At 38.1% G+C, this 17,950-nt stretch overlaps 2 protein-coding genes across 2 annotated transcripts; both read left to right on the plus strand.

Moving 5' to 3' along the window:
- The first annotated feature begins 172 nt into the window (after nucleotides 1–172).
- On the plus strand, nucleotides 173–9,420 carry slc7a3b (solute carrier family 7 member 3b). The gene is made up of 12 exons (XM_084132911.1): nucleotides 173–301; nucleotides 2,692–3,104; nucleotides 3,372–3,533; nucleotides 3,868–4,039; nucleotides 4,353–4,471; nucleotides 4,561–4,783; nucleotides 4,901–5,040; nucleotides 5,138–5,240; nucleotides 5,659–5,891; nucleotides 6,037–6,203; nucleotides 6,311–6,419; nucleotides 6,919–9,420. Exons 2-12 carry the CDS (start codon nucleotides 2,735–2,737, stop codon nucleotides 7,047–7,049), a joined length of 1,929 nt encoding a protein of 642 aa, XP_083989037.1. The 5' UTR covers nucleotides 173–301; nucleotides 2,692–2,734; the 3' UTR covers nucleotides 7,050–9,420.
- Nucleotides 9,421–9,778: 358 nt separating this feature from the next.
- ubl3b (ubiquitin-like 3b) lies at nucleotides 9,779–17,238 on the plus strand. The gene is made up of 7 exons (XM_084132950.1): nucleotides 9,779–10,094; nucleotides 10,192–10,293; nucleotides 10,682–10,835; nucleotides 13,295–13,403; nucleotides 14,132–14,218; nucleotides 14,424–14,501; nucleotides 15,623–17,238. Exons 3-7 carry the CDS (start codon nucleotides 10,809–10,811, stop codon nucleotides 15,673–15,675), a joined length of 354 nt encoding a protein of 117 aa, XP_083989076.1. The 5' UTR covers nucleotides 9,779–10,094; nucleotides 10,192–10,293; nucleotides 10,682–10,808; the 3' UTR covers nucleotides 15,676–17,238.
- Nucleotides 17,239–17,950: the final 712 nt, after the last annotated feature.

Below are 17,950 nucleotides of genomic sequence, written 5' to 3' on the forward strand. Positions count from 1 at the left end.
TGGTATTACAAATAAATGCAGCAATAAGCAGAGCAGGACTTTAAAAATGCTGGAAAAACCATCGCTCTCTCAAAACAATGATTGTCGTCGATGGCAACCCGTCCTACTACGATTGACGTCAGCAAAGGAAAAAGAAAAAACACGACCCTGCCTCAGGGGAAATTACTTTATCCTTAAAAGGCTTGAATTTCCGCCTGAGTTTAGTATTCACGTCCTGCCAGTCAGCCACTCATTCTTCTAGATTAGATTACACACATCGTATCGTCTCGTCTGGATTTTCAGTTCATCGTCTCAAGAGAGGGTAACTACCTTTTTAACCTTTATTCTTTATAAAATGTCATTCTTAATCTTCACATATGTGACGTATTCGTGAAGTAAAAGATCTGAATTATGTTTTCTGTCAAGCGTTTGAGAGCCTCTTTAACGGTAAAGTGGAAATCCCATTATGTTTATCATTGCATCACACATCCTCGTGTAGAAATAGCGCGCGATGTTTAATGTAGGCTACTCTTCTATATTATTATTTGTATTTATTTATTTATACTAGCATAATACATTTCAAACAATCCGAGAAAATTATATTTTTGTTATCGTATCACCAAAACGTATTATATTTGTCTAATAATGTGAAAAATATACGTCCATGTATATTTTTTTCAATTTACATCTACATTATTATACTTGCGTGCGACACTATGATACTTTCCATCATGTAGGCAGTCATTGCACATGTGTCTTGATGTTTATTTTTCCAGGTACAGTTTTACTTCATTTAAACATGGTTTAAATAAAACCTCTTCGATTAGTTTTAATAAATCATCCCAAACTGAATGCATCAGTACATGTATATGTAACTCATGTCCTGTGGGTCTAAAACTATAGTATTATTAATGGGTTGCTGAGCTGTAGTGTAAGTTAGTTTCATTAAGTCATGATGAAATTCCATTACTGTAAATATAGGCGTCATACAGGTGCTGCTGGTCTATTCCACTTGAAAAGTAAACGATGCACCAGTAATTGTGCAGTATTGGACTTCATGCATGTAAGTTAAATCACTGGCTTTATCTTTAAATCAGTGTTTTCAATTTGAATGCTTAAATAAATAAATAATTATGGCCAAGTGAAATGGCCACTTTGCTTCAAAAACCTGGGCTGCTGTCAGACATCATCTTGAAATATATGAATCTGATTCTAAGACCAGCAAACTCATCAGTAGGGTGAAGCAGGTGCCAGGATAGTCAGATTATAGTGGACCTGTGAATTCACCTTGTCCAAACCTGTTTAAGTTGCCTGCTTATTACTTGGAATTAGTTATTTGTTTAATTGCTTAGGGTAGAGGAACGTCTAGGACAGGGCAGTTCATTATGTGAGGTTACTGATAATCATCGCAATTTAACAACCATTTTCATGGGCTAGCTAGATTTATAGTTTGCTTTATTCTTAAGTTTTTGTTTTGTGTGTGTGTGTGTGTGTTAGTGGTTTTATATAAAAATCCTGGAAGGAAGTCAATGATTTCTGTGTAGTGACATCGTGGAGTTAGCAAAAATAGGTGTCTAGACTGAAAGAGTTTAATGTGAGGGGGAAAAAAAAGTCATCCTTGTTTTATTTTTGTGTGTGAGTATATGCTTTGATCACAAATGCTTAAAGAATGCTTAAAGATTAGTGTTAAAAGTTTTTAACTGTTAAATAGTCATGTAAGCAGGTGCAGGTTTACTTCTAGTGTTCCATAGACAGGACCTGATCAAAGATGCATGACTACTCAAAGCTGCTGGTCAGAAACCCACACAAGACCTTCACTGCATGTGCTCTTATTTCCTTATGAAAGTGTGCAACGCTTTGGACTGCCACTGCTTATCATCAGCCGCTACTATTTGTCATATGTAAACACTGTATTCAAATAGCATTTTTAAAATATTCACCAATCTGCATTCAGAGGGTGAGTTACCTCCCTATTATTTTTTTTCTTTTTCTTTTTTTAAATGTTTCCTGTAATTTTTTATTTCTTTGACTTCCGCCATGATACTATTCCCATTTCACCCAGTCTGCTCTTTTCATTTAGCCAGTAAATTGTGACTAATCAGTTTGGTCTTGCCTGAAAATTGTTTCCGGCCACACCAATGTCAATGCTCTAAAGCTGTTGTACTTTATGAATTATGGCTCAATAATGAAAAGGCAATATAAACCTCTTAGATGTTAATCTTATTAATGATGGATCGAATTGCCCTTTGCTGAAATGGGTTGTTCATAAAGTGCTCTGTCCGTGTCTACGGGTGTGGTGTGAAGAAGACACCCTAATATTAATGCCCTTTACATGTAATGACTTGGTTAAAAGGCGTTCACACCAAGGACAAAAACTATAAAGTTTTAATAATCATTCTAATTCAATAAAAATAGAGAATTCCACACCACACCTATAACGATAACCATATAGTTTGAATCACTTTCAGAATAATATTTTTCCCCAGCTAATGAATGATAAAAACATTGACAGCCAGATTTTAAACATTTTAAGCAGTACGTGCTTATAATAAACATAACAGTATAGTGCGTTGTAGTGATAATATGGTTATCATTATAGTTATTGTTATTGCCAATAATAGCCCTAATTATCAAAAAAGACAGTATTTACGGAAAATAATACTTTTTATATATGTATGTATATATATACTTATTGTTTCTCTTCTCCTTTAGTGCCTTCAGCTTTATTATCCCAGTCTTCTCAACGTTATCCATCATGATTGAGAATAAACTGACCTCCTTTGGGAAGATGCTGCTTAGGCGCCGCATGCTGGACACCTCTCAGGACGAAACCCGCTTTGCTCGCTGTCTCACCACTCTGGACCTCATAGCCCTCGGTGTGGGGGCGACACTGGGTGCAGGTGTATACGTCCTGGCTGGGCAAGTGGCCAGAGAGAAGGCTGGACCTGCAATCGTGCTGTCTTTCCTTATTGCGGCCTTGTCCTCTGTCCTCGCTGGCTTGTGCTATGCTGAATTTGGTGCACGTGTTCCCAAGACGGGATCCGCTTACCTGTACAGCTACGTGACAGTTGGGGAAATATGGGCCTTCATCACAGGATGGAACCTCATTCTGTCGTATGTGATTGGTGAGCGTTTTGACTAAAATTACTTTTTCCCTTTTTGAATTCAAATATAACAATTAATTGTCATCTCCCAAGAGTTTATTCTGAATGCAAGCCCAAGAGTTTGACCAATTATATGCGATTACGAATGAGCTGAAGTGGTTTTGAAACCGCATGAAGTGTTTACTTCACTTGAGTGAAGGACTCTTGAGCAAGTGCTTAAGTTTAACTTAACAAGTGGACGTTCTGAAGTCTTTTGCATTTACATATGTGCTCCTCTCTTCGCCACAGGCACAGCTAGTGTGGCACGAGCTTGGAGCTCAACTTTCGACCATCTAGTGCAGAAAAGGATCTCTGTTTTCTTCAATGGCTCCATGTCATTTCCAGACACTGGAAAAGTGTTAGCGGAGTATCCAGATCTGTTTGCCTTCATCCTGGTCTTGTTGCTCACTGGTAAGAAACTTTTTTCTGACTACTTTTTCTGTCCAACACGATGGTGCCTAGTTAATTCCTAGTTGACTCAAAGTCAAAGTCAAGACTTCCATTATTCCATTAACCCAGTGGATCTTTGTTCCAGAATTAATCTTCTTGACTTCACTTCTTATCCAACACCTGATTTTTTTAGTTCTACTACACAAGCTACACTGAAGGAATTAAATCATTTTAAATAATCCGCTTCACCAATATATGTTAGTCTTAGGACTGTTGCTCACTCTTTCTTTTCAACATTGCCATGCAAAAGACCATAATGGTGTGAATTCGCTGCCTCTCACCTCCCACACTACAGGATTATTGGCATTTGGAGTGAGTGAGTCTGCATTTGTCAACAAGATCTTCACAGGAATCAACCTGGTGGTTCTGACATTTGTCATCATATCGGGCTTTGTGAAAGGCGACACTGCCAACTGGAACCTCACTGTGGAGGACTACCTTAATGGCACCAACAAATCTGAAGCACAGTAAGTCACACTTCCTCAACTTTTATATGTTGGCAAAGCAATAGTAATCTGGAAAGTACAAGTTTCGAGCATAATTCAAACTTGATCAGTTTGTTCATATTTACTAAACACAGATATACAACTAAATTACAAGAAAGATAAAATTAATAAATCAGATAAAAATGACAATTAAATGAATGATAATGAAAGGGTAGTAAACAAAACAAAAAATACGTAAAACATTTTATATACTGTGTGTGTAAATAAATGTATATAAAAATGTATGCATTATGTTGTCTGTAAACTTAAAGTTGAAATATCTTTCATGTCTTAGCAACATTGAAAAAGAATTCGGCTCAGGTGGCTTTGCACCGTTTGGCTTTACCGGAGTCCTTTCTGGCGCTGCTACATGCTTCTATGCATTTGTGGGCTTTGACTGCATTGCAACCACAAGTAAGTTCAACAAACTTCTCATGTGAAACCAGAATGTCCTTACTTTTAAAACCAAACTCACCACAGCTTTGTTGATGATGTTGTCATAGGTGAAGAGGCCAAAAACCCCATGCGTTCCATCCCGATCGGCATAGTGGCCTCTCTGCTCATCTGCTTTTTTGCCTACTTCGGAGTGTCTGCAGCACTCACACTCATGATACCCTATTACAAACTGGACAACCTGAGTCCACTTCCTGAGGCCTTTGATTATGTGCACTGGCAGCCTGCTCGCTATATTGTGGCTGTGGGGTCTCTGTGTGCCCTTTCCACCAGGTACGTTTATGAAGCCGTAATTACATTACTGACGTTGACATAAAGTCATCATGAAACAACTAATGCCTTTCTGACTGTTTTTTTATTTGTTTTGTTTTTGGTGGGGATGTTCTTTAGCTTGTTGGGCTCCATGTTCCCTATGCCTCGTGTGATTTATGCCATGGCTGAGGACGGTCTGCTCTTTCGCTCCCTCTCCCGCATGCACAAGAAAACCAAGACACCCGTGCTGGCAACCATTGTGTCTGGCATTGTAGCAGGTAAAACTGCATTCTTATTCATATAATGTCTGTCAATAGATAACTCTTTTAGTAATTGTGACTAACTCCTATAATCTCCTTTATTTCCTCCCTGTAGCCCTGATGGCCTTCCTGTTTGATCTCGCTGCCTTGGTGGACTTGATGTCAATTGGGACCCTGCTGGCATACACTCTGGTCGCTGTCTGTGTACTCATTCTCCGGTGAGTATATACTTAGAAAGAAATATGGATGCAATTAACATTCAATTCATCAGATGTTCTTGAAATAATGTTTCATGGTTTCCACAAAAATATTAAGCAGCACAGCTGTTTTCAACATTGATGATAATAATAAATGTTTCTTGATCACCAAATCAGCATATTATATTGATTTCTGAAGGATCATGTGACACTGTAGACTGGAGTAATGATGCTGAACATTCACATTTGCCATCATCACAGGAATAAATTACATTTAAAAATATATTCAAATAGAAAAGTTATTTTAAGTTGTAATAATATTTCACAATATTTCTGTTTTACTGTATTTTTAATCAAATAAATGCAGCCTTGGTGAGCCTGGATTAAGATACTTTTAAAAAAAAAAAATTCTTATTTATTTATTTATTTAAATCTGCAGGTACCAACCAGGCAGCCTTAGCTCCAGGGCTGTGGATGAGAAGCCAATGGAACTACAGAGGCTGGAGGCTAAAGGAGCCATGGCAGATGTGGATAGTGGGGATGAGTACGGCCAGGAGCTGGAGACAACGCCCCTTAAGGAGAGGTTTTCCTTCAGGATGCTGGTGCAACCTATCCATGACGTACCCACCAAGATTTCGGGAATCATTGTTTACTTTGCCACTGGCACCATATGTAAGCATTTCCTTTGGTCCCGCTTATGATACCGTTTTTTGCTGCAACATGTAACTGTAAAGTTAAGCCCAGGGAAATGTAAAATAATACTTTTGTTGTTCATAAAGTGAACAGGCAGATAACCACCTTCTCTCTTGCTCTTCAGCTGTGCTGTTCACTTTACTGTGTGTGGTGCTGTCAGTGCAAATTCAGCAGGTGGGGATGGGCAACCCTCTTTATATCACTTTGGTTGTTCTCCTGTCTGTTCTGTCTGCTGTCTGCATCGTCATCATCTGGCGACAGCCCCAGAGTAAAGAGGCTATCAGTTTCAAGGTACAGAGACTTACATTAACAGAGCTGCGTTATTACCCTTGTGCTTGAAAAATTGAGAGTGTCAGATGTTTAGGTACTTATAATACTCCTCTGTCTACATTTCGTAGGTGCCTTTGCTCCCCATTCTGCCTTTGGTCAGTATCTTTGTAAACATTTACCTCATGATGCAATTAGATGGACCTACATGGGCTCGTTTCGCAGTATGGATGGCTTTTGGTGAGTTATGGCATATCAAATCGTTGACTTGGATAATTGATGTAATTGTGTGTTAAATGTGCACTACCATTCAAAAGTGTGGAGTCAGTAAGAAAGAAAAGAATACTTTTATTCAGGATGGATGCATTAAATAAATCAAAAGTGACAGTGGAGACATTTATAAATGTAACAAAAGAAGTATTTTTTCAAATAAATGCTGTTCTTTTGAACTTTCTATTCATCAAATCCTGAAAAAAACAAAAATGTTCACGGTTTCCACAAAAATATTAAGCAGCTCTACTGTTTTCAGCATTGATGATAAGAAATTAGAAAATTCAGCTTTGTAATGTTTTCAGTATTACTATTTCAATTGCAGTCTTGTTGAGCATTAGAGACTTCTCTCAAAAACTTAAAAATCTTACCAACCCCAAAATTTTGAATGGTATTGTAATTGAACACTAATATGGATATTTTGCCAGTTTTTCATTCAAAGTTTGACTTCATTACATGTCTCTTTTAGGTTTTCTTATTTATTTTGCGTATGGAATAAGGAACAGCTCTGAGGGTAAAAAATTTGAGCCCATTTTTCAAGGAAAGAAGCCAATCTACCTGTCTGAAGATGACCGTGAACATGAGGGGCCCACTCCTTAAGAAGAGCAAACTAGATTGGTATGGCGGCTGCGTAACAACCAGTTTTGTAAAATGCAGTCACTTTCATTTTTGCACCATATCATTTTTCTGAAGTATGCATCGAAAAACGACCAATTTTATTCAGTAGGTAAACTGTATTTCCTACTAATAGTTTACCTTGTGTCAGTGCGTAGTGGTACTGTGTATCAGTGTTACTTATGTATGTCTAGACTTCATTATGACAAGACTGTGGTCTTGTCCTACATGTACTTAGTATGCACATGTTTTTTTTTTCTGGTACCAGTTAAGAGATGGACCAGAACGGTTACATTTGTGAACTGGGTGTTCTCTGGTCATAGGGTGACTCATCTCGTTCATAATAAATAGGTTATTCAAAGACTTAGTTCAGACAGGCAGCAAATATCTCATTGGGCGTATCCAACTGAAGTTTTCTTGTAATTCTTGATGCAACGTGAATTTAACTTCCTTCATGTCCAAATTCACTCATTTTCTCTTATAGCACACTGACATTCACTAGTGAATGTGACTAATTGCACAATGAGTTTCTCTAATGTGCCTCATGAGTTCAGCACTGTGGCAAGATGGCAAAATTGAAACTGGTCTGTCCTCTCTTTCCACCCCAACAGGTGTTGTATGAGTCTGTTTGCATTATGCTGGCGTTTACATCATTACTATAGCAACCAATGTAGGTATTTACTAGCCTATCTACTGTAAGTAAACGGATCAGAATTCATCCCTTGAAAATCACAGTGTCCTCAATGTCCAGTGTCCTCAAAATCTCAGTCCTAAATTCACATTTAAAGACGACTCGGATTTGTGTAAACAGAACCAAAACATGTTTACTGGACCAGAGATAATTGGGAAAGTGTAATATATTTAGTAAAATATTATATGCTTTATTGTTTTGAACTCAAAACGTCCAGCTTAAATTTATAAACTTGATATGATTGAAAAAGTGATGCATGAAAAATATTGGATTTTATCAGTAGATTTCTATATGTAAAAGTATATTCTTGTACATTTTTGTAACTTTATGGATGTATTTATGTACCGTACAAGGAAAATATATTTATTGTTTATTGTACTGTAATGTTTTTTTTAAAAGTTGTCTCTATTGAGCTGTACATATTTGGGATGTAAAATAGGAAAACTTCATTGTCTTAAATGTGCTTAATAGCAAAATCAGACATTACATAATTGTCTTATTTTCTAAAATAGTCTTTTGTTTTTTACTTGTGACAAAATTTGTAATTTTTCACATTGAGCGTCAGCCTCTAAGTGCTCTTATTTGTCATGCAGATTTTTGCCATTGTAGTTATCTTCTTAAGATAACATTGTTTATGCTGTTTTCATGTTTTTTGTAAAAACTTTGCAATGTAAATGCTTTTTTTCTTAAAGGAAAAGTAGGTCTGAAAGTGGAGATTATGGAGCTTTGGGAATTTAGTGGCTTTTTGTTGCTGTGATACTGTATATTTTATTGACATGGCTCTTTACACTACACAGTTGTTTGTACAGTATATTTTTCAAAAGTTATTACAATTTGCTGCAAATATTGTGACTTTAAAGCCTGTTTTACAGTTAATGTTTACACAATGCTGCTGTGTACTTGAGCTGGGACTGTTTCCTCCAGTTTATTATAAAATCATATCTGTTACTTGTTACTATTAGTTATGATGAGTCAGTTGTATTACCTTTGAACAGATACTGTCTTCTCTTATAATAGACCCTTATGGGTACTATTGTAGATTTCCTCAGAAGTAATGGTTTTACATGGCTCAGTGTTGTGACTAGCTGTTTCTCACTCTTTCAAAGCTGTTTTACATCAAATTTACATCATGACTGAATAGCTGTATTGTATTGCTACTGTAATCGAAAAGACATCACTGTTTACTGTATTGTAAGACTTATGGACCATATATGTACATACTTTCTCTCTAAAGCTGAAGTGTGAAGTTTCTGTGCCACTAATGCCAGCAAATGAAATTTCAAAAATAGTTACTGTTTTCAAACATGTTTCCAGAACGCACCACCATCTGCCATTGGTCAAAAGTAGCAGACGCAAAGTATCCGTCATTACCAGCACAATTCAGCGGAACTTGCGACCATGCTTTTGGGAAACGCACCCCGGTTGGGATGCTTAAACAGAGGAATGTTTTGATGGCTACATAGATCTGCAGTATTTACAATTTTTGGGTACATAGGAAAACAAATCCTTACTTTAAATTATCTCTGCATATTAGGACGAGAAAGTATTTTGACGCTGAAAAAAAATGACACACTTCAGCTTGAATTATTCCAATGTAAATAGCCTATTCAATGTGCCTTTATTATGTGCTATGCTGTCATCAAATAAATATATGAAATATTGTCATTCAGTTGCTTTCTTTTAAAAATGAAGATTGCCGAATAGAGGGTCTATCTGTGAAAACAATTAAATTCTATAAGGAATTTCATATAGAAGATAAAGTCAGTATTCATGCCAAATGTTGAGTTTGCTTACATAATGTTTAACATAATGGCACAAGAGAACGTTTAAACACATTTAAAATCAAAGACAAGCAAAAGATGAAAAGCTCATTTAGATATAAAAAAGAGAGAGAGAACACCCCACATTCCATCACACAGCATGTGAAATGACTGCCATTCTGCAAGGTGCGAACAAAATGGAGAGCTGCATTAAAACTACAAGTCCCAGAAAGCCTTGTGCTCCGTTTCCTGCATATATGGCCAGCTGACTTCCGGTGTCTTTAAATTCTCAACCATTAATCTGATCTAACGCTGCGAGTGATTTTGGCTACATCTAATCTGATTATAACGATGGATATACCCATCAGTTAATATATCACGAAAGCACTGGACCATCAAACGACCGCGCCTGATTTGATAGGCGTCTGTAACTCGATCAAAGCGGTCGTTTTAGTTCCTCTTTATTTTGCCGCAGTCAAAATTATTCCAGCTCAAGGCCAGCGGACGCGCGCACTTTCTCTGCTCATACAACCTTTCACATCTCTCGCATCATAATCGAGACATCTCTCTTCTTTAATGGTTCGTGTATCATCGTTTTGATGTGTCTTTGATTTTGTACTATATATTTTTCCTGATCATCAGTCGAGCTCATCCTGGTTTGGTGTCTGATTCACAGGCAGGTCTGGATTCCTAACACGGATTCAAGCACTCAAGCTGATATATAATGCTGATCCAGTAACACAAACAACAGTTTGGCTTCACGTCAAGTAGAGCAAAGGTATGTGACGTTTGTTTTTGTTGCATTTCCCTATACATCTCCGCTGTTAAACGTCTAACGTTATCTGTTTATAAGCCATATGCACTGTATTGTTTATATGGCTGCATATTGTTTAGGTGATTCATTAATCAGTATATCGGATCACTTAAGTTAGAGTTACTACCTAGCAGTTAACTTACTCGCCAAACATTCACCAGGATCTCGTCAATTAGTGTTTGTAATGTCTTGTCATCTCACCTGTATGTTGTTAGACTTTGCAGTTTTTCTTAGTAAAGTATGTCACTTAAGATTGTAATTAGTTATCTCGTGTTAATGCTGGTTTGACCACTGGACTGTGTATAGTAAACAAATCTGTGTGGCATGTTGTGAATAATTGACTTGGTGTTAGGCTGTGCAAGGCAGTGAAAGGCCTGAGGGAGAAGACACATACTGAGTCTTTGTGCCAGGGGTTGTGCTGCCCTCTCACTGCTGGTCAACCATCGATTCCTGGCTGCCCTCCACCTCTGATCACAGCCATGACCTCTCAGAGAGACTCTGACACAGTGAGTATATCAGGCCAGATCTCTCTTTACACCATGCACCATTGCACAATATCAATATGATGAGGAGCATCAGGTGTCATTTTAGAATGCGTTCAAACCTTAAAGGTGCGGAGTTCACTGAAATATGTACATTTTTGTCATCTATTTTTACCTTGTTCCTCCACAGAACTGATTATATTTTCATTATTTTGTCTGTTAAATGCAATAAAAGTTACTTAGCACAATGTTCATGCTGCTCCTTTCCATGCTATTAAAGTGCATGGTGACCATGGCTGTCAAGTTATAAGACGGGGAAAACAATGATTTATTAACTATTTTTCAAAACTTCTGAAGCCTTTGATGGCTTTATCTGATGAATAGACTAAAATTTGCAATTTGATTTGAACTAACTAAATGAATCTTGTATGTTACAGTCTCAGTCTAACTGTTGCTTTGAGATTACTTCTTGTTTTCTGAACCTGTTTGTTTCTGGGATATGTCGTTTTACTGCCATTATTTGGGGATGGGGCAAATGGTGATGCCTTTAAGCTCTCGATTTGAAAGTGACATGACGTGTAGCCAAGTATGGTGTCCCGTACTCGGAATTTTGGGATGAAAGCAACATGATTGAAGTTATTGCAGACAAATATATAAGCCGTGAGATTATAGAGGTGTTTGCGTACTGTTTCTGGGGCATTTAGGCAGATTTGGTGTTTTGTATTTGTCAAGGCTTTAAGAACTGGGGCAGCAGGGAGTGCTTATTTGTTTGTTATGCTCTCGTCTATATTATCCATCACAGATTTGCTGATAACACCCTAAATCCACCGGAGCAGGCTGGAGAAGGGCTTTCCGTGCCTTTATCGGGGGTTTGTAAACAGTCTGTTATCATGACGTCATGCGTCATGCTTTGACCTCTTTTGTTCTCACTGCTGGTCCCCATAGGTGAAAGCCGAATACTTTCAAGAGTGTCTGAATGGGGGTGGGGTGCCCTACATTGCAAATGCCCTCGGCACAGGAGCCTGATTTCACAGTAGGTTAGGTTAGGGCATTGGGGGGCCCTTAGTAAGGATTTAGCTGGCACGTGGTGCGAGAGGATGAACACATTTTTGTGGCTGGAAGAGGTTGTCCTTTTCCTGTCATGTTATTTGATTGCTTCCACTATTTGGGTCATGACCTGGGCTGCTGTCACGGTGGGGTGGAAGGAAAACTCGGGGCTCCCCATTGCGAGCTGGTGTTAATGCCACGAATATAGTATGTTTAACTCAAATTAAATAATAATAATTTAAACCGATTTACTCAACTTGTACTCGCACATTTTCAGTTGAAACTGAGAGGAACTGAATGTCGTCTTTCACTTCCACTTTCTCAGAAACATGTTGAAAGTTGTTCCTGGTCCGCTGACTGGTTGCAGTGTCTCCATGAAGCTAGTTTTCCTTCGTTTTTGTGCTTTGTCGTATGTGGCTCATACACAGCAGTGCCAGGACCAACTGGCTCACCTTCTTAACCCCCCCTTTCTTCATCTGATTCTGAACGAAAGCATTAATGCCCAGCCAAGCTCTGTACACTGAGTTTGGGTGATGTAATTTTTAAAGTGCAGTCACTGAAAACCATGAGGCGGCAGGGGGACGTATAAACCCTGGAAGAAATAAACTGAACAAGAGACTCTTTGGAATCTCAAAGTTCCTGGTCTGATTTTAATTATGGGTTGATATAGTGACACTCTGTGTCTTTTCTGTGCAGACATTGAGTCCTATGGTGCTTTTTATATTCAAAGAGGATGTTGCCAAATTTATTCAGTTCAATTCCTAAATTGGGCAGTGTGGCGAAATCACTATCTTGTGGTGGTTGATCAAGGTCATGTCAACTTCTTTTTCTTGTTTTTTTTCTGATGTATTGGATATTGTTGCAAACTGATTTAAAATTGAAACCACTAATTAGAATGAGTTAAAAATGCTTAACAAATCAGTAAGGTTTGGAACTGTATGTTATTGTTTTCCAGCAAAATTATGTCTGGATTTATAGCTGTTGTATCTATTATTGCTGGAATTTATTTAAAATTAATTACAATTATTATAGTATTATTATTATTATTATTATCATTATTATAAAATAGTAATTACATAATAGTAAAATCTTCTTTTTTTTTTTATATAGCTGGTATCACTACATGCAAACGAAAAGGCATTAGCACTTCCTCTCTGCCCTACCCTACGTTTCCCCACTCACCAGACCATTTCACAGGAACCTTTAAAGAGGGTAGCCGCTAGTTTCACCCTTAAAGCTGAACATAAATCTAATTAGGAGGGAATGCCCATTTCTGCAAAGGACTCTCCAGGTCGTCTCATGTTTTGTGGGGTGAGCACAGATTAAAGGGTCATTGAGGTCTATTTGGTGGAAATGTCACTGTGTATGAGTTATAGGGCACTGCTTCACAATTTAAAGATTTAATTAGTTTCCTCTCTCCTTTCACTCGGATACAGGTGAATCTACGGCTGATCCTTGTAAGTGGGAAGACACAGGATTTCACTTTCTCTCCGAATGACTCTGCCACAGACATTGCCCGCCATGTTTTTGAAAACTGGCCAGCTGGTATGTTTTGAGTGTATATTTTAATTGTATTTGTAGCTAAAGTATTGTATTTGTGTTTAACACACTTTTTTGTGCACAAACCTTTTTTGTTAAACTCAATAATAATATATGTGGAACTGCTAAACATCATCCACTGTAAAATGTTACTAACAATGTTAGTTTTTTTGGTTAACAATCACTTTGAAATGGCAACACTATCATTCAAAAGTTTAGGGTCCGTAAGATTTTTTTGAAAGAAATTAATACATTTATTCAGAAAGGATGCATTATATTGATTAAAAGTGACTAAAGAGTTTTCTATTTCAAATAAATGCTGTTGTTTTGAACTTTCTATTCATTAAAGAATCTTTTCTCAAAAATATTAAACATAACTTATAACTGTTCAACATTGATGGTAAGAAGAAATGTTTCATGAGCACCAAATCCGCATATAAGAATGATTCCTGAAGGATAATGTGACTGAAGACGGGAGTATTAATGCTGAAAATTCAGCTTTGCCATCACAGATAAATGGTGAGCATAATAAAACCTTAACTTTTGAATGGTAGTGTCTGTCATAGATGTATATGGAATAAATATATGGATTAGATACTTTTCTTATTGCTGATTTACTTTCACTGGATATCATCTGTGACCACATGCGGTCCAACTATGATCTTGACCATTTTTTTCATAGTGAAGCTTCATGTGAATGTAATTTGAATGTAATGTAATGACTTGCATTGCAGGCTGGGAGGAGGAGAGTGTGAGCAGCCCCAGTATCCTGAGGCTGATCTTCCAGGGCCGCTTCTTGCATGGCAATGTCACACTAGGAGGTGAGCACCAGACCTTGTCTGCGTGTCTGTCACAGTCAACGCACTTTGACAGTCCTGTTGTTTCGCTCTCTTTGTCTGTCTCTACGTTATTGTGAGGACAGTGAATGTGGATGTTAAAATATGCTGGAGGTCAGAAGCTGTTTGTACTGGGCAAAGTAGCCAAGTTGTTTGCAGATATTCAGAATGCCACTTCTCTGTTGAATAGCTCTGAAGTTGCCCCCTGGCCGAACAACTGTCATGCACTTGGTTGCCAGAGAGACGCTGCCAGAGCCGAACTCCCATGGTAAGTCCTGATATATTCCTCTGGCAAGCTCCTACTGCTCTAAACACGGCTAAATGTCTTTGGCTTGCCTATCCACATCCATTTTTTGTTTTAAGGACAAGGACACAGCAGTAATTGGAGGACTGATGCCAGGTAGCAACTGGCTTAAATCTTCCAGACACATTATAATAATAAAGATGCAAACAGTCACATTAACACTGAACTTTATCCAGTCACACAATGCTGAGTCAAAACTGTAAACTTCCTTGGTACTTCCGGTTTAACCAGTTGTGCTGGCTTTATTGAAGCAAGCTTCTTGTTCACTATGACTTGTCATTATTATATTTGGAATGAGGAAGCAGGTTGCATGCTTTGATGTATTGATAATATAAAATAGAGAAACTGGCTTCAGAGCAGAGGCTTGTTTTAGCCAGCATTCACACTGTCGCTTCACAATAGATAGTTAACATGAACAAAGGGCCCATTTGTAGCCCTCAGTCTTTGTGGTTTTATATTCCCTTGATTTCATGCAAAGTCAACATGAAAAGAGGATATATATTGATGAAGTCTCCAAGGCTATATTTATATGATCCAAAACACAGCTAAAATTTAAAATGTAATTTATCAAAGCTGAATTTTCAGCATCATTACTCCAGTCTTCAGTCACATGACCCTACAGAAATCATTCAAATATGCTGTTCAAGAAATATTTCGAATTATTATTATCAGTGTTTTATTTTTGTGGGAACCGTGATACAATTTTTTTTTTACAGGATTATTTGATTGAAAATTCAAAAGAACAGCTTTTATTTGAAGTCGAATTTGATCCAATCCATTCCTGATGTATAAAATAAAGTCCTGTATTTGCATTTCTCATTGAATATTCTCTTTCACTCTGAAATGCATTACATTACCGAAGCAACTCTGCTCTGAATGTGGTTTGTTGATTTTAATACCACCCTTCATTAATTATAGACTATACCTTGTCATTCAAGGAAGAAAATGGGCTATTTCCTCCTCTGTTAAGTCATCATAGTGTCCTTCTTCTCCCTCGCATTCTTGTAACTGAAGAGTGTTTCAGAGGAGGGCCTGTGATTCTTTGATTTATTAGGTGTCAATTAATATTTGCTCTCTTCTCATAGGCCAGAGGAACAGGGAGAAGACTACAGAGAGCAGCTGCTGTCTACTGCTGTAAAACCCAGACAAAGCTTTCCCCACCTCCTCCTGTCCTTCTGCTCCCCGCTCCTGTCTCTGCTCACCAACCCGTGGTGCATTCTGGATGATTACAGAACCGCTCCAGGGACAGTGCGACTAGGTTTTCGTTCAGTGTTTTTGCTCCTTATAGTAGCTGGAGACTCTCTTGTGCCAAGTTTATCAAATCTCATACGTTTGCCTTGGTTTGGTTTTCTCGTTTCGTTTGGTTGCCAAAATTGATTTTTGCTTGGTAAAGTGGCCATTTGTTTATAGGCCGCCGCCTCTGAAAATATTAAACTGTGCAAATATGACATACCTGAATCATTGAAAGGAAATTATGTAAACGGATGTGCGAACAGGTTTTCAGAGGGACGTCCTGTATTCGAGAGACCTCCTGTTCTCCCAACACCCAAGTGTCAGTTTTCACTTGGCATTACACGCCTGACTCAGATGAAGCTTAATATGCGTCATTATCACAGACTTTGGTTTGCACTTAACACGGATCCTTATCTGAAGTCACTGTGTGTGTTGTAGTCTTAATCCTCCTGCCTGCCTCAAACAGAAGGAGCTTACGGAGAGAGAGAGGTGTGATGACACAAGCACCAGTCTGTTGCTGTGGACCGAGGGAGTCTGCTATAGCGCTGGTGGATTTGACTGTGCCATGGCCACCTGCGTTTTTTGCCTTTGTCCTAGGACCAATCGAGAGTGGATCTCAAAGTCGCCAGACTCCTCTTACTACCTAGTTACGTCAACATCTGTGCATGACCCTAGTCTAGTGTTTCCTCGCCCTGGGTGTGTACCAGCCGCCTTTGAAAACCATTCACCCTGTGTCTACTTGAATAGAGTTTTTTTTCTTTTCTTTTCCTCGTCTCCGCTGAAGAAGCATGTGTTTGATGTGAAGTGACACAAACTGTTCTTCTTGCCCAGTCAGGATATATCATCTGTATCCTGTCCCATGCTTGTCTAAAATGCGTCCTGAGGGACACAGTCCAGGTGCAAAGAATAAGGAAATCATCCGAAAGCCTCTGTCTGGAGCGAAGGGCTGGGCTGGTCAAAGCCCCCATTATAAGCGCTATGGATTCATGGACCCCCTGCTACGTTGTTGCATTAGAGGTAAAAATGTGCGTTGGGGATGGCCGGCCCTAATGGCCTCCCACTGGGCCAGAAGAAAGAAACAATTGAGTGTTTTATTTCCTAATGTTTGTAAGCCGTCTGTTTTGTTTGCCTTTTGATTGTGGGAAATTAATATTATTAATAATGGAGTAATAATTGGGACCTTTTTATCTTGTCCAAGTATGAGTTTTTATTAGTACACATCAGATGGCTGACTCGTGTTAATTGTGTGTGTGTGTGTGGGAGTGAGAGTGGATGAGGATTTTTTTTGGAAAGATAGTGAGTTTGCTGTGGAAATGTCCACAGAAACTGTCTCCAATCTTCTTTTGTTTGGCCAATTACTGCAAGAGTGTTTTATCATTGTCACTGCTATGAAAATTAGCTACAAATTATTACATGTAAAAAAAATCCCTAAATCTTGTATTATAAATTAATAAAATCTTTCAAATAATACTGTGTCCCTGTGGATTTTAAAATATTGTTGTTGTTTATCCTTTTTTCTTTTTTAGCATACTTATTGATTTATCATCAACTAAAAATTATATCTCCCCAAGCCTTTACTGGCCAACACTTGGCCAACAATGTTAGTCATGCAGAAATCACGATATTACTAAATAACATATGACGTAAATCACAATGCGTATGTAACTGCAACACCAATGAATTACTGCTATTAACACTATTTTCAGGAACTAAATCTTCTGGCACAGTATTGTATACAATATACATTATTATATACACTTTGGGTCTAGTGATGCATTCTGTGAATAATAACACATGTTGAATGTCATTCTCACGTCCTTTATAAATGAATCAGCTGCACCGTGTGTTTATGTTGTGCTGTGGTTCTGCCTCTAGATGGCGATGTGGTTCCGGTTCTCTGGGTGGTTCTGTGACGTTATCTATCCTTTACTGAGTGCTTTTCCTCATGATTTTGGCCTGTCTGTCTGATCACGGTTTAATATTCGCTAGCTCTTATGTTGAGGAAATTAGCATTCTATTAAACATGTATTAAATAAACGAGCCAGCACAAACACTGTTATATCCATGATAGTATTCACTCTGGAAAGTCCGTATCGTCGCTTTGTTTATGACCATCAATTTCCACTGACCTTTCGACAGCAGGCCCAGTCGCTTGACCTATAACATTTCTTTCCTCTTTT

This window comes from Abramis brama (assembly GCF_963993115.1).
Source record: "Abramis brama genome assembly, chromosome: 13".
Taxonomy (NCBI): domain Eukaryota; kingdom Metazoa; phylum Chordata; class Actinopteri; order Cypriniformes; family Leuciscidae; genus Abramis; species Abramis brama.

What these genes read in the sequence shown, in the direction of transcription:
- slc7a3b (XM_084132911.1), top strand. Translation starts at nt 2,735, where the DNA reads ATGATTGAGAATAAACTGACCTCCTTTGGGAAGATGCTGCTTAGGCGC. An exon ending in CTTTGCCACTGGCACCATAT is followed by an intron (nt 5,892 to 6,036) that starts GTAAGCATTTCC and finishes CTTGCTCTTCAG; the next exon opens with CTGTGCTGTTCACTTTACTG. An exon ending in AAGAGGCTATCAGTTTCAAG is followed by an intron (nt 6,204 to 6,310) that starts GTACAGAGACTT and finishes TACATTTCGTAG; the next exon opens with GTGCCTTTGCTCCCCATTCT.
- ubl3b (XM_084132950.1), top strand. Translation starts at nt 10,809, where the DNA reads ATGACCTCTCAGAGAGACTCTGACACA. An exon ending in CTCAGAGAGACTCTGACACA is followed by an intron (nt 10,836 to 13,294) that starts GTGAGTATATCA and finishes ACTCGGATACAG; the next exon opens with GTGAATCTACGGCTGATCCT. An exon ending in TTTTGAAAACTGGCCAGCTG is followed by an intron (nt 13,404 to 14,131) that starts GTATGTTTTGAG and finishes CTTGCATTGCAG; the next exon opens with GCTGGGAGGAGGAGAGTGTG.